The 15,994-nt window shown below is 46.9% G+C and overlaps 2 protein-coding genes across 6 annotated transcripts in view; one reads left to right on the forward strand and one right to left on the reverse strand.

Annotated features, from left to right (window-relative positions):
• Nucleotides 1-7,378, forward strand: part of MYO7A (myosin VIIA) — an 85,986-nt gene extending 78,608 nt beyond the window's left edge. For all 3 annotated transcript variants that reach the window (XM_027899396.1, XM_027899398.1, XM_027899399.1), the window contains 8 exons: nucleotides 845-958; nucleotides 2,021-2,108; nucleotides 2,879-2,985; nucleotides 3,186-3,371; nucleotides 4,238-4,354; nucleotides 5,236-5,319; nucleotides 5,844-5,963; nucleotides 6,642-7,378. In XM_027899396.1, coding sequence (XP_027755197.1) covers nucleotides 845-958; nucleotides 2,021-2,108; nucleotides 2,879-2,985; nucleotides 3,186-3,371; nucleotides 4,238-4,354; nucleotides 5,236-5,319; nucleotides 5,844-5,963; nucleotides 6,642-6,731 — 906 coding nt within the window. In that variant the 3' untranslated portion in view covers nucleotides 6,732-7,378. The remainder of the gene's footprint in view (nucleotides 1-844; nucleotides 959-2,020; nucleotides 2,109-2,878; nucleotides 2,986-3,185; nucleotides 3,372-4,237; nucleotides 4,355-5,235; nucleotides 5,320-5,843; nucleotides 5,964-6,641) is intronic.
• A 2,664-nt stretch (nucleotides 7,379-10,042) lies between these two features.
• The window catches only part of GDPD4 (glycerophosphodiester phosphodiesterase domain containing 4), a 36,753-nt gene continuing 30,801 nt past the window's right edge, over nucleotides 10,043-15,994 (reverse strand). For all 3 annotated transcript variants that reach the window (XM_027899401.1, XM_027899402.1, XM_027899400.1), the window contains 4 exons: nucleotides 14,503-14,650; nucleotides 13,333-13,415; nucleotides 11,529-11,611; nucleotides 10,043-11,070 (listed from right to left, as the gene is read on the reverse strand). In XM_027899401.1, the coding sequence (XP_027755202.1) occupies nucleotides 11,039-11,070; nucleotides 11,529-11,611; nucleotides 13,333-13,415; nucleotides 14,503-14,650 (346 nt within the window). In that variant the 3' untranslated portion in view covers nucleotides 10,043-11,038. The remainder of the gene's footprint in view (nucleotides 11,071-11,528; nucleotides 11,612-13,332; nucleotides 13,416-14,502; nucleotides 14,651-15,994) is intronic.

Consider the following 15,994-nt stretch of genomic DNA (forward strand, 5'->3'; position numbering starts at 1 on the left):
GAGGCAGTAGGAACTTCTGCACTTGGATAGGTTTGCTGTGATCCATTTGGCCATGGAAGGCACCAGGTGACCTGGCAGAGTAGCATCATTCCAGTGCAACATGCATCTACACTGAAGTACTGCTTGGACACTGAGCTCCAGATCATACTCTTGTGGGATGTAGAACATGAGTCTTGGGGGTTTGGTGGTTGAGGATAACACAGTCATGCTTGTGGTGGTCAGAAGCTTGAATTCCCTAAAGTGCTATGAACTGAATCTCTCTAAGTGGGCAGAGCAAAACTGAGGCAATGAAAATGCTGAGCACAGCTCAAAAGGCAAAACCAGGCCTGGGATGTGCATGGAGGTGGGAAAGTCCTTCAGATATCCCATACTTTAGATATCCCATCCATAGATATGCATTAAGCAGGAGTCATTTTCCCTCTATTCAGCTATCTAAAAGCAAGGCATTTGGTCTAAGCCAGTCATCTAATCTCCTCATCAGTGGAGAGACAGTTGGGAAAAATCAGCTTGGAGGTATCTCTCTTTCCCACCCCCTCTTTCCCCCAGGAAAATAGTTCTGAGACTTCACTGTTAGATCAGAAAAATCTCTTGCATTGCCTGGGGAGCCCTTGATAAGCCAGCACAGGATACAGATACAGCATTAAAAAGCACAATGGCACAGCAGTAGCATGACAGAACTTCTGCAGGAATCCCTTCCCACGCCCCAAGCCACAATTCACAATGTCACTGATTTCATCAGTGGTGGGCATCCCTCTGTGCATGTGTGCCTAGAGCTCCTCAAAGAGAGCATAAAGTGAAAATTGATCTTGAGATAGCAGTGGTGATGATCCTCCTTTCTTTGCAGGCATTTGAAGTGGAGTCCAGCACAAAAGCCAAGGACTTCTGCCAGAACATCTCCAACAGGCTGCTCCTAAAGTCCTCTGAGGGTTTCAGCCTCTTCGTCAAAATCTCTGATAAGGTGAGTGACCCACCCAGAGGCTGAAGTAGCCCTGAAGTACTCACAGTGACCCACCTGTCAGTCGGTACTCATTGGTGGAACCAGAGCTATCTGGTGAGAAGCATTTCTCTACAAGCTGAGTGGCATTTCTAAGTCAGATCCAACCAGATAGAGATGAGGTTTGGAGTCCCACAGTCCTGACTTGCAGCAATCCCCCTAAAGGACTTAACACAGAGATGGGCAGAACTCTCCTAGCTTGCTACTGAGTCGGCTTTATAAGAAAGAACTAAATAAGAAAAATGTGCAGCTTAGAGCTGCCTCTGGCAACTGGGAGAAATCTATGGAGATAGTCATCAGGAAGGGAAAGGAGCTGTTCTGGTGAAACAAGAAGCTGCAATAAGAAATAATGTATGAAATTAGAGACAGAGCCCGAAGCAAAGTGCTGGCAGTGGCTTTCTCACATCAGCGGTTTGTAACACATCAGCGTAACCAGCACAGAACAGTGAGCAACAACTACAGGAGATGGGGCAATGGCCAACCCTGCCTGTGATGTCTTGCCACTTGTTTTGGGCACCACAATATAAGAAGGACATAAAGCTGTTAGAGAGGATCCAAAGGCAGACTACAAAGATAGTGAAGGGTTTAGAGGAGGAGACATAAGAGGAGCAGCTGAGGTCACTTGGCTAATTCAGCTCAGAGAAGAGGAGACTGAAGGGAGACCTCATCATGGTCTACAGCTTCCTCACAAGGTGAAGTGGAGGGGCAGATGCTGATCTCTTCCACCTAGTGACCAGTGATAGGGCCAGAGGGAACAGCGTGAAACTGTGTCAGGGGAGGTTTGGGTTCTTAACTCAGAGGGTAGCTGGGCAGTGGAACAGGTTCCCCAGTGAAGAGGTCACAGCACCAAGCCTGACAGAGTTCAAGAAACATTTGGAAAATGCTCTCAGGCACATAGTGTGATTCTTGGGGTGTCCTGTGCAGTGCCAGAACTTGGACTATGATGATCCATATGGGTCCCTTCCAGCCCAGGATATTCTGTGATTCTCCTTCTCAGCCTTTGTGACCATGTATTATGTCCCCCAGGTCATCAGCGTGCCCGAGGGAGATTTCTTCTTTGACTTTGTGAGACACTTGACAGACTGGATAAAGAAAGCAAGACCAGCAAAAGATGGTAATTTTTTCCATTATGGGTCACGCACAGCCCTTCTCCCACCCTCCTGACCTTTCAAACAAGAGTGACCACACAGTCTGCCATACGCTTCCCAGGGAAGCGGTGAAATCACTGGAAGTCCCTGGAAGTGTTCAAAAAACATGTAGATGTGGTGCTTAGGGACATGGTTTAGTGGTGGACCTGGCACTGGACTCAATGATTTTAGAGGTCTTTTCCAACCTAATGATTTTGTTATTCTGTGATCTGTTGGGCCACACTGATGTGGGCGTGCTGTCTGCACCATCCCTGGGGGACATCACCTGGGAGGTGGTCCATCCAGGAGCAGCAAAACCTCTGCTCCAGGGCTAGTCCTTGCCCCTGAGAGATGCACCTGCTGGTGGACAGCTCTCCAGGAACTGCCTGCAGGAAGGTTTAGTGGTGGGATTCACCTCACTTCACTGACCACATCCACGATGGAAGTGGCTACAGCTCTGCTGAATTTAGGAGTGGCTGCAAGACATAGGTGCCTCCAGGATGCAACCCCTCTGTCCTGTTTTAGGCAAGCACTATCACTGAAGTACGATGGTGCAAGTGAACCCAGACACTTTCCATTTTATTAAAGCTTTGCATGGCAGTGATGTGGTTTTGTCTGCAAGGTCAGACCCCTTTTGGCCTTGTGAAAGCCCCTGTCCCTGCAGGTTTTGATGGCACATGGGCACCACTGGCTTGCAGACACTGATTGCCAGCTGGTATTACACCATTGCTCCCATATTCCTGCTTCTCTTGAACAGGTATAGTGCCTTCCCTCACCTACCAAGTGTTCTTCATGAAAAAACTGTGGACCAATACAACGCCTGGAAAAGACTCGATGGCAGACTCAATCTTTCACTATTACCAGGTACTCCAGGACTCTGCAATGCCAATGGAGACTTGGGAGGGATTAGGAGTGGGTTGCAAAGACATTGTCCATCTGCAGATGTTCCCAGGGCACAGCCTCTTAACCAGGGGCTGGATACCTCCACAAACTCTGGTAAACATCTGAGGATGAAGGTCCATGGGCATCCACTCTATCTCTCAATTGTTCTTTCCTCCATGCAGGAGTTACCAAAGTACCTGCGCGGTTACCACAAGTGCACACGGGAAGAGGTCCTGCAGCTGGCGGCTCTCATCTACCGGGTGAAGTTTGAGGATGACAAGTCCTATTTTCCCAGCATCCCCAAGCTCCTGAAGGAGCTGGTGCCTCAGGACCTCATCCGGCAGCTCTCTCCAGATGACTGGAAAAGGGTAAACCGGAAGCTTGATTCATATGCCAGGACTGGCTGGGGGAAGCCCAGTCTCTTGACTGACACCTCTGACATTCAGCGTTGAAGTTGGACTGTCAGAATGAGTGACCCATGGTCCCTCCTGAGCCATAGAGGAGCTTCAGCCTCCCTGGCATCACCAGGAGGAGAAATTGTGCGTTTATGTTCACACACACATACCTTGCCCTGGGTTTTCTTTGTCCTGTGACTGTGGGTGTAGTGATGGATGCAATGTCATATGGACACATGCTGAGAGATGGTCTTGTGTAAAGGTCTGTTGTTTAATGCAGAATGCCGAGTGGAGGAGTAATTCTCCCTGCTTTACACAAGAAGAGCTGTGGCACATGTGCAGACAGGTCTAGTCTTAAAATATCGGAGGTGTCTCATTGCCAAGAAATAGTCTTACAAGTCCTTTCTGTTTCCTGTGTGCTATCAGCATCTCTCGATTGAAGGTCTCTCAGTCTCCTCTGCTTCATTAATTGGAGGATTAAAACTTACGATCCCTTTAATGGAGTTTCCAGCTCAGCTCATCTAAGGACCTGCCTTCGTTTCAGGCCCTGCTCCAGTGACCAGCCAGCACTTCTTTGAAATTGGAAAATTCCCTGTTCATTGGAACAGAGACTAGAACCAAACATCAAGATCAGGTTGGACAGGACTCAGAGCAGTCTGGTCTACTGGAATGTGGCCCTGCTTATTGCAGGCAGGTTGGGCTAGATGACCTTAAAAAGGTCTATTTCAACCCAAACTATTCTATGAGTCTCTCACAGTGGAACTGATACTCCTTCTCTGTAAACACCCCTGGTGCTACGTAGTGCAAACTCTCCATCTCTGTTGTATTCTCTCTTCCAGTCCATCGTCGCATACTACAACAAGCACGCAGGCAAAACAAGAGAAGAAGCCAAGCTTGCCTTTCTAAAGATTATCTTCAAGTGGCCTACATTTGGATCAGCATTCTTTGAAGTGAAGGTACCTGCCCCTGGGGGATCTCTGGCAGCTTTGAGGCAAGCTCATGAGCCCTGTCCCACAGGCTTGTTCCAGATCTGAACCAGATTGGGACAACCCTGCTGAAACAGGGACAGAGTGTGAGACTCTTCATCAGTGAAGGACAAATACACTCTGTTTTGCTGCCCTGCCTCTTTACACAAACAAAACCATTGTAGAACTTCAGCATATCTCAGTCACTGGGTCCCTACTCATAGCTGTGCTGCTGAGGAGCTACGAGCCATTCTCTGTTTTGCCAAGGCAAAGGGGAATGTGTGGTTTTCCAGGGGATCTGTCTGCACTCATCACAAACCAAATCCAGACCACTCACCCCTGCACTAGACTTCCATCAAGGAAGCGAGTAGTCATGAACTCTGTCCAGGTACTCTGGACACCTTATTGCAACTTCCTCTTCTCAGTAACCAAACTGAGCAAAACTGATTGTAAAGACCAGAAGGGAACAGAGCAGTGCAGTCTTAGCCTAGAGGTCCACATCAGCCTGCATAAGGAGAAGCAGAGCCCCAGACAGACTGGAAGGGGAAAGGAGACTTGCTCAGCTTGTCCCAGCTCTTCCAGGCCAGTGGCAAGATGGCTTCACTTTTGGTAAGCCAGCAAAGGGAAAAGGAACTTAATGCTGTCAGCAGCTCAGCAACTGGTTATCATGCATTTAGGAAATCTGTACTTACCTAGACAGTCCTGACTATTGCTGATACCTTGATGAGCTCTAGGTTTATCTTTAAAGGATAAACTAGATAGCAGTTACTAGGCCACCAAATGCTGTCAGGAGAAGATAGGGAGAGACGAAATAGGAAGGGGTGTGATTTTGCTTGACATATCCTCTAACCAGTTCATCTCATTTCCAACAGCAAACTACAGAGCCAAATTATCCAGAAATCCTTCTAATTGCCATCAATAAGCATGGAGTCAGCCTCATTGATCCCAAAACCAAGGTAAGCAAAACTGAGGGCTCCTGAGCCCATTCCCCAAATCCTCAGAGGAGTCATACCAAAGAGCATGTTGTTCAGAACTTAATGGGTTCTCATTAAGCCTAGTCAGAAAGGCTGGATAGACAGAACAGTTTCTGGAGGCAGAAATTCAGTGTTACACAGAGCCAGACAGCTTTTTTCAACAGAAGATGTATTGGGAGCATCAACTGTTAGAACTCTGTAACTGGAGGACACATACACTGCTTCCTTAATCCTTTCACAGACATTAGGACAGGAGCTGGAGTAAATGAGATCCTACTAGTTACTTCCACCATATTCATGGTCATTCTGCTATGACAGTCCTTCACAAGCACTGGAGGATCCAGAGTCTTGCATCTCACTGCCATCCCCATCAGTCTCATCACATCCTTGGTAGACATCCTTGGTCTGCTTTGATGGAAAGTGAACAGGGACATGAGAAGTCCCCACAACCCTTCGTGAAAGTTGAGGCTCTTGCATGTTGAGTGTCACTCTTGTGTTCCCACCAGGATATCCTCATCACTCACCCCTTCACCAAGATCTCCAACTGGAGCAGTGGCAACACGTACTTCCATATAACCATTGGCAACTTGGTGAGAGGAAGCAAGCTGCTCTGTGAGACCTCCCTGGTAAGGAGTATTAAAGATTAGACCAAATCCTGACTGGCAGCAAATTGTGCCTCAGGGATTCTCTGGGTTGAAAGTGGTCTCTCAGAAGAGCCCCTGATGTGTTGGGTTTTTTTTCCTTCTGAACTTCCCGTTGCTCTGCTCAGTGATCAGGGCTCTCATTTGGTCCATCATCCAATGTGCAAGCAAGCCTGCTGTGCTTGGGATGTTGCCATGTCAGGAGCATGGGGGGCAGTCCCTGGCACTGGACTGAGAAAAACATTAAAGCTAATGTGGGCTCAAGGGGTATTCTTGAGCCCTTTTACCAAGATCCTTTGCCCAACTTGTCCCTTGTAATAGTCATGAAGGATAAAAATTGCTACTGAATTAATTGTTATTAATCTGAGGCATTCAGTATTTTGTTAGCCATTTGAAAATCCATGTCCCATCCAAAGTTCCCTATGTCCTTAGCCTCAGCAGCGTGCTGGGACAGTGAGTTCCTCTGTCTTGATGCTGCAAATTATGTTTGGACAGTGTTTCTTGTGGCGGTGACATTTCACCCGAAGAGAATGGTAGAATAAGTCAAAATGCACTTGAAAACTTGAAAGTCAACAACTGATAGCCAGTGTATTCAGGAGGGACAAGCCAGGAGACTGTAAACTGTGCTCTAAAGGCAGGTAACACCTTCTCTCTCCTCCTCAGGGATACAAGATGGATGATCTTTTGACCTCGTATATCAGCCAGATGCTAACAGCCATGAGCAAACAGAGGAGTGCAAAGGGTAGCAAGTGAACTGCAAGAAGCCACTGGCAGGTGGCCATGGCACTAATTCACCAGCTGAGGGCAGTGGGATACCCGTGCAGCTGGGGGAGAACCTTTGCCTCTCAGATGTGGAAGATGAGCCGAACACCATCAGGGAGTTCACTGGACTCTGACCTTGAGGGCTCCGATCCCACCTCCCTTTCCAGCGAAGATGACTATCTCTGACCTCCCATTCTCCTGCCTCTCCCTGTATCCCGACTCCATCTTACATCTCAAAAATTTCCAGGGGACACCACCGCTCTCAGACAGTGATTGAGCAAAAACACTCCAGGCTTTGCCTGAACCCAATGGTTGGCATCACAAAGGCTCTTGGAAGAGGATTTGTGTGTGTTTGTGTGTGCGTGTGGCTTGCTTTGTTTTTGTTTGGTTTTCTTCTTAAATATGAGAGCTATTAGGATGCTAACAGATTTTTGGTAAGGTTCTGGAAACTTCAGGTTTGAAGAGGAATAACAGAGCCCTGATCCATTGCTGGAAAGATGTTGAATGAACACTGCAGGGCTTGAGTTTTTTGTCATTACAAAAGAATATGTTCTAAAGAAGGACAGAAAGAAAAAGCAGGCTGGGAGGAGCACCTTTTTACTAGGAATCAGAATAAACAAACTACTGATTGAACAGGCTAGAATACTGAAGTGCTGTCTGTGCAATGCTGGAAATATTTAAAGAACAAATTTTAAAGTTTTGTTTCTTCTTCTATTTATTTTTTAAAATATTAAAAAGGAAAAAAAATAATCCTGCATTTTGTGCCGGTATCTGGATGCTGCCTCGGGGCTGAGGGCGACCTGCAGAACAGTCCTTCGCCCAGGGATTCCCCAAGAGCCATAACTGCCAGAGGCTGAGTAAGGCACATCTTTTCCAACTTAAGGGCCCAGCTGGAAGTAAAGCTTGGAAGATGAATTATCTCCTTTTGCCCCTGTGCCCAGAAAAATTATCCCTAGGAGGACTTCTAGTGCAAGCTTCAATATGGTTATAGGGGTTTTGAAGACCCCAAGTTTGGAAGACTGAGGCCAAGCCTATGTTGAGCTGTAATTCAAATGTGAACTTGGTCATTGGGTTTGTAACAGCTGATGATTTTATTGTGCTTTTGTGTGTGTTACTGTATAAAGCAGCTCTTTATGAGTCCCAGCTGAACCTGAACCACCCATAGCAAGGGCAGACCCTTCTTTTCTGTGGGCTTTTCTCCGTCTTTGATTGGCTGTACTAACCTGCTGGCTCTTTGTCCCGTCTTCCACCAAACACCATGTAGTGCAGACCAGCCTGCTTTGGAGCAGAGATGGGACCTGCTGGCAGAGAGGAGGCTGAAGTCATGTTATGTCTGGGAGGATGCAGGGGAAGAAGCCTGGGGGTGCCTTTCCAAACTACAGGCTTCAAAGGAGCATGTGGCTAGGTGTGGGGTATCAGGAGAGGTGACAATTGTCCACCAATATCTGGTGCTGGTGTCACTATCACTGAGTGGATGTCAACAGATGTGGGAGACCTGTGTTGGTCCCATCCATTGGGCTGAGTTTGACTGCTTTCACAGAAGTCCATATCGTGGGAACGTGTTATTCTGTTAAGCTCAGCTGGGCTCAGCTCTCCAACACTATGGCATGCTAGGCAGAGCTGACAGCACTGCCTACCAGACCTCAAGGACCGTGTCATTCACCTGGGACACAGCAGTGACTTAGGACCTTGATTGCTCCATCAGAGTGAATGAGATGCTGTATGGAGACATTCACCAGCCAGACAGGGCTGCTAAGAGATCCCCTTCCTCCACCATCCCCTAATCAAGGCACCCTGGTGATGGGAGCATGGTTACACCAGCCAAGGCTACACTGGGAGCCAAGCTGCCTTCTTACCATCCATCTCTGGTGTTTCTCTCCCTTCCTCAGCTGTCCTTGGGATCCCACCTGGCCTTAGACACGTGCCCATCATCACCACCACCGTCACTGCTTTTTGTGAGTCTCCAGCCATCCCTGCCTCCCACATCACATGCAGCAGATGATGTGTCACAGCAGTGTTTTCCAGAGCTGTCCTGGCTCATCTTTCCACTTGTACCACCCTCATCCTTCCACTTACAGCTCTGTTGGCCTCCCATCCACCCCACCATTTTGGGGGATGCCAGGACTCTGTGTGTGCGTGCCTGTGTGTCATATGTATTAGCATCTGCTGGCATCTTTGTATTCACACCAAGCAATGTAAGATGAAAAACATGTGTCCAAGTGAAATACTCTAATTAAAAAGCATCAAGTGGCTTTTTGGGAGGCTGTCCTGCACTGTGTAGTTTTACTGGCATCTCCACAGGGAAGGGTGGGCTCAGGGCTCCAAGATTCTTGTGGACAAGACTTCTCTTTGCTGAGTGGAACTCCTGGTGAGAGTATCAAGCAATGAGGAGCAAACCATCAGTGTGCCCGGACTGGAAACTAGTGGAAATGTTTTATTTTGAGGTAAAAACCACTGAAGCCTGGGGCGTCTCTGTTGCTTATCCTCTGTGACAAGGGTGGATCTTCCAGCCAGTTTTGAGCTGAATCACTGGATGTAGGAAGTGCTGGGTGAAAAGTTTGTTTGTGGGAGTCGGACTAACAGCCATGTGCCTAACAAGGTTGCCAGACCCAGCTAGCTGTGAAGCAACAAAAATAGTAGCTGAGATGTGACAGAGTGTAAGGCATTAAAGGAGATCAGGTCTAATTGTCCAGGCTCTGCCTGGGCAAGGCTGGTGAGAATGAGAAAGTTGAGTACAGGGAGTTACCACTGCATAATGGCCAAGTAGCAGCTGCATACATGGATCAAAGTGCATTGAGGTGGCTTTTTCCTACACATATTAAAAGCAGCAGTTGAGGGACCACTGCCAAGTCCCTCATTTGAACACTAAGGGACAGGCTGAGGAACCCATGATGGACACCACAATCAACCCACACACCCCCCTCCTATTTTTGCTGCTGACATACATAAGTGTTATCCACAATAAGTTACGAAACAGCTATGCATGCAGGGCATGGGGAGAGGAATTTAACACCGTCCTCTCTCTCTATCTGCTGTACAATGATCCATCTGCCCTTTATCCCTTTTCCAAAGGCTGATGCTTCTTTTTTGCATTTCTAGCCTCCAAAATACTCCAAAATTGCAACTTGGAAAGGTTTGAGTGCTTCTCAACACAGGTAACTCTGAAATCTAATGCTTCCCTGTCACAATTCACTTGTGATAACTTTATTTAACAAAAGGTTCATGTGTGAAAAGTTGTCTATAGCCTGAATCTGGTAAACACTACTATTTTCTTTCCCAGCTTGACAAAATAAGAACAGAACAGGATAAAATGTATTTAAAACAGCACTTACAATTTACAAAAAATGTATCCTTATTATCTGTTCAAGTAGAAAGTTATGGCTTAAACCTGAGAGATGCTTACATCCCCCTTACAGAGCAAGGCATGGACCCCCCCTCCCCACTGTGTGCCAGCAGCCACTGGGAGAAATGCAAATCCAAATAAATCCTGGGGTGTTGTACAGATATATAGGCCTTCCCAAGGTAAAAGTAAACAGGACACTTGATGGGACCAGTTCACACGCAGCTCAATCCTTCTGAACAAAAGTGGTGTGTCATAGTCTCAGTGGCTACCTGGCCAAGGCACCAAGATGTCTTTCACCCGCCATGGGAAGTTATGCCCTCACCCACAGCCAAGGGGAAGAGACTGTCCTTGTTAGGGTCTGTGGCAGGACCAGAGTGAAGAAAAGGAAAACCAAAGATGCCACTGCCTGCATTATAGAAAGGTACAGATCCTATTAACACTCAGCCAGCAGCACCTGACCATTGTGGTGGGGCGAGTGTTCTCTTGGGGGTGGAGGAGACCTGCAAGGAGGGAGAGAGGGAGGGAGGTAGTGTGTGAAGAGGCCAATCTGACAGGAGAAACCTGGGCAGCTGTGAATGAGGAGAACTGCAGGGTGCTCAGATGTTTGCAGCATGTGTAAAACACAGCTGTGGAAACGAGGGCTTACACATGGTGGGAATGATTGCCCTGTGGGATGCCAATGGTTTCAGAGGTAAATAGTGGCTCCTATGTAGTTGCTGCATCTCACCATGGCACAGAGTTTCTTCATGGCTGCAGCTCCATCTGTGCTCTCCTACACCCCAGGGATCCCTGCCAGGCACAGGAATCTGAGAAAAGCTGTAGGAGAAGACTGATGCTCATCTCCAGCAGAGTCACGAAGGCAAATGGTTCCTCCTCATCAGGTAGATTTGAGCTCCCACAGCTGGTCTCCCCAGTCTCACTAGGATGTCAGGTCCATGTCCCCTCTCTGCCCATGTCAGGTCAGGACAGCAGGCATGTCACTGAGCTCTGGAAAAAGGGACACAGTGAGCTACCAATACAACTGCATTTGTTTTGACAGCTGTCGTGAGCAAATACAATCTGGCTGAAAATGCATGCAGCCCAGGTTGGGTCATTTTGTCTGTATGATAGCTCCATGGGTGCAAGAAACATGGTGCATTGGAGGGTCCTCAGCCAATCCCACCCTGCCTCGCAGAACCAGGAGTGCTCAGTGCCTTCAGGGTCTCTTTTCACAGCATCACAGAGTAATGAATATTGGTGTGGACATCAATATGTATGCCCCAACCCTCTGCTTGAAACAGGGTTGATTGGATTGAGCTGCTCAGGAGTTTGAATACAGAACCCTGCCACCTACACCTGAGGCTGAGATAGTATGGACATCCATCACCAAACCAACCATCAGGATGCCGGTGACCCCACAGAGACCACCCTGTGCAGGATGTAGCTGCTTTCCTTGCCCTGCTCACCTGTCCTGAACTTGTTGTAGGTGCCACTCTCTAGCACCGGGTTACTGTCCTGGGCACAGCACGAGAAATTCCGCTCTCGCCACCTGCAGGGGGAAAAGCACCTGGATCAGGCCTCTGCTCACTGTGGTTTTCCTCACAGATTCCTGCTGTAGGATCTCTGGGACACCATTTTCCTACTTTGGGAGTGCAGGTATTTTGGGATTTTCTCGTGTGCTCACCAAGAAAGGACTCCAGCGCACAACTGATGTCTAAGCATCCACACTTCATGTGTGCAACAACATTTTGAAGGCAATTTTGTGACTAAGCCCTGTTTTCTCAGCAAGATTTAAGAGCTCAAAAGCCCCAGAAATGTTTGCAGCCACTGGTTGTTAAACAGCCAGGGAAATTTCAAAATCGTGATTTTGGTGTGCTCATAAACCTGACAAAGGAGACCACACAGGGCACTGAGGCACTGCTGATGGCCCTTCTGTCCCAGCAGGGTTGGAAATGCCCTTGCTGCAAGGCTAGCACAGAGGAGTTTGTTGTTGGTTGGACCAAAAGCATCCACAGCTGTAGCCTGGGAAATGCACACATAACGTGAACACAAGCCTGGAGGAGACAGGTGTGGGAAGGTCTAATGGTGGTGGTGTTGCTTTACAGGGGTGACTGTGAGCCACCCTGCAACTGGCAGCCTTGAGAACCCAGTGAAAGCTGCTAAAGCAAGACCTGAGGAGAATGGAACAGGGTAATAGAGAAAGGGGAGAGAGCCACTTTGCCTTGGGAAGGGAAAAGCCTGGATACCCAACAAACATGGCTGTACAGTGCTAGTTCATCACTTTGTCAAACTGCTACTAATTCATTTCTTCACCATCTCAGAGCAATATTAGCACTCCAACATTTTTCTATGCCAAAGCAAGTCACAGTTAACAGCAATCCAGACTGCTCATCCAGGAGCTTCCCAAGCCTTTCGCCTGCTGTCACCTGCAGCACAGTTGTGCTGCCAGCACCCTGCAAAAAAAGCTCCCCTGGACTGGCTGCTCTGATCCTTCCACCCACCCACAGCCAGCCAGCCGAAGATCTGAGCCCAGCACATCCTGCTTTCCTTGGGCACTAGCAGGATGAGAGCATAGGCACCATCCTCATACAACTGTGGCAGAGCAGAACATCCAGCAGCACAACACAACCTGCTGGGGTGAGCCTATTCCATGAACCCCAGATTTCCTGATTATCTTTGACAGAGTGGAAGGAAACAAAATGAGGTGTGTGTGACACACTCAGATATTTTCATCTGGGAGGATGGATTTCCTCAGGGGCTCTGGCATATGCAGACAGAGAGACGTGGAGCATTCAAATATTAACAAATATTAACAAATTCAAATATTATCAAATTATCAAATAATTATCATATTAACAAATTCAAATATTATCAAATATTAACAAATATTAACAAATATTAACACATTTGATGTCCTGATTTGCTTTCCTTGCAAATCAGTCCAATGAAACACTGTCTAAGTAGTAACAATAATCTGCTCCTTTCTCAGCCCATCAGCTTTGACAACTGGTTTATGTTGCTACCATAAATCCACCACTTCTTCATGAATTCTGAGGGTGAACAATGCCTGAGGTAAGAAGATGGAAAGGGAAAATGAGAGCAAGCAGGAAAAGCAGAGAGGATTGGGGGGACTTTCAGGGCTTTCTCCAATTTCCAGAGGAGAAAGCTAATGTTCCCAAGAGTAGTTTTAACTCTTCAGGTTACCTGAAAGCATCCCTCTTTCCCTCCATCTAGAGCAAAAGATCAGTTTAGGATGTCATTAGTACTTACCAGTGCAGAGCAAAGATGAGTGAGATGAGGAGCAGAGAGGTCAGATCTGTCAGAATCCACATGATGTTGTACTGCTGTGGAGTCTGGAAGAAAACAACAGAGGTTGTTTTTCACCACCAAGGACCATAAGATATGCAAAGAAATTATTCAAGCTCTTTCTGCTGCTCAAATACGGCCATTCAGCTGACTGGTTTGCATGTGCAGCAGCACCTCTTGGGTGTTCAAAGCATTTTGTGGCATTTCAAAGTGGCCACTCACCACTGTTTGTGCCAAATCTTCATAAAAGCAGGTCTGCTGTGTGGCCAAGAAGATCGTACTGTATCACAGTGAATATAACAGGGACCTCTTGTTTGTACAGGTAGGCCCTGTACTTCTCTCTGTTTCCCCCCAACAGTAACATCAACTGGTAACATCTCATTTTCTCTGGCAAAATTGCCCTATCCTGAACTCCACAGAGGGTCTGGGGTGGCTCCCAGTCTAAGTGTTGGAGCATCTGAAGATTCATCCTTAGACTGACCTCCACCCAACCTTAGAACAGACGGAAACAGTGCAGTTCTCTAGATGGGAGCATTGTAAAATCTACTTCAAGAGTGTGAAGCCAGTTGTTCAAAGCCCTTAGGCTGCAAGGACTATGGTGGGACCACTGGCCCAGGTGCTTCCTGGTCCTACAGGTTGTCCAAGCCAAAATAATAAACATAAAAATTCCTCCCAGAGCAAAAGGGTTATTTCCATGGTTGTTTTCCTTGGACTTGTGGAACAAGACCAAGTTTGAGAAGGGCATTGGGAAGCCCTGAGAAATGAGAAACTTCTGACATCAAGAAGGTGCTTCAAAAGCTTAGAAATGGAAATTCTCATGCATCAGCTTGTGCCCTCAAAGGCCCTTCCTTTCTCCCTGCACAAGTCTCAGTATCACCTTACCTCAAGGCCTAAGGTTCAAATCCTAACAAGTAGGGTGCTTCTATCAGAGCCAAGAGGAAAGAGAAGGGTGTAGTAATACTTGTAGTGGCTGAAAGGTCCCAGGTAAGCCAGGTTTCAGCTCAGGTCTTTTTCATGCAAAGGATCCTTGAAGGATACTTTATCCACGTGTCAACTGGCCCATAGTGTCCAAAGGTAGCCATGAACATCCCAACCCTACTTCCCACTCCTGGGATAGAGAAGAGTTTCACTTACCATGAGGAAGAGTGGCTGGCTGAGATCGTTCAGCAAGTGGACGGCGTTGGTGGTCACAGAGTGTGCCCCCGAGCACCATGCCAGGGAGAAAAGCCACGGCTCATTGACCACATAGAGATTGGTGGTGATGTTTGCCTCGGCATATTTCCTTTAAAAGACCAAAAGACAACAACTTTCGTTAAGCAAGGAGGTTAGTACTTCCCTCGGGCTTACTCAAGGAGATTCAAGAACATGGTGGGAAATTGTTGTAATTTTCTATGGGAAATGCTTACTTTAGGACCTAGATAAGGAACATAGAAGAAAGCCAACCAGCCAATAATTAATCATTAACAATTGCTTAATACAGAATAGCTGAATTTCTGTAAACAGAAGCAGACAAAATGCCCAAAAGGTCAAAATTTTTCTAACCCTTATGCCATATGAATCAATGTAATGATGTGTTTTTACAGGAGGTTGTAGCCAGGTGGGTGTTGGTCTCTTCTTCTAAGTAACAAGCAATAGAGGAAATGGCCTCAAGCTTCACCAGAGAGGGTTTAGATTAGATATCAGGAAAAATTCCTTCACAGAAAGGATTACCAAGCTTTGGAATGGGCTGCCCAGGGAAGTGATGAAATCATCATAGAAGAGTTATTTAAAAAATGTGTATATGTTTCACCATGGTTTGGTGGTAGGTTTGGCAGTGCTGGGATAATGGCTGGCCTTGATGATCTTAGAGGTCTTTTAAATCTAAATGATTCTGTTATTCTATAGTCTCCCCATAGTGTGTTCAAAACCACCTTGAAGCTGTCACTCAAGTGTGTTATGTTTGCTGCATCAACTCATAATTTCTCGAGTTCTTATAAGCTATTGAAACTTGATAAGAAGTAAGTTCATTCTTTCTATAATGGTAAATTATAGGCAATTATAATGTATCATCTATACCAGCATTCATAAATCTACCTAGGATCTACCCATGGTTTACCCAAAAGGATCTACCTAGGATTTTTTTCAGCCCGGAAAAAAGAAGGCTCTGAGGAGACTTTACAGGAGCCCTCTAGTACCTTAAGGGGCTACAAGAGAGCTGGAGAGGGACTTTTGATAAGGGCATGGAGTAACAAGACAGGCGAGAATGGCTTTAAGCTGAAGGAGAGGAGGTTTAGATCAGACTTTAGGAAGAAATTCTTGACTGTGAGGGTGGTGAGACACTGGAACAGGTTGCCCAGAGGTTGTGGACACCTCCATCCCTGGAGGTGTTCAAGGCTGGGTTGGATGGGGCTGAGTAACTTGGTCTAGTGGAAGGTATCCCTGCCCATGGCAAGGGGGTTGGAACTAGATGACATTTAAGGTCCCAACCCAAACCATTATGTGATTCTATGGTTTTACATCCTGTGACAATTATAACTGAGAAAACATGAACCTTACTCTCACCCAAATGATTAGAGTAATGAAGGATCTTCTTCATTCCAACTGGATTTCAATGGATTTGTGCATTGCAAAGAGAAAAAAAAAATCC

This window comes from Empidonax traillii, unplaced genomic scaffold, assembly GCF_003031625.1.
Source record: "Empidonax traillii isolate 1590-97213 ecotype Southwest subspecies unplaced genomic scaffold, ASM303162v1 scaffold665:size397641, whole genome shotgun sequence".
Classification (NCBI taxonomy): Eukaryota; Metazoa; Chordata; class Aves; order Passeriformes; family Tyrannidae; genus Empidonax; species Empidonax traillii.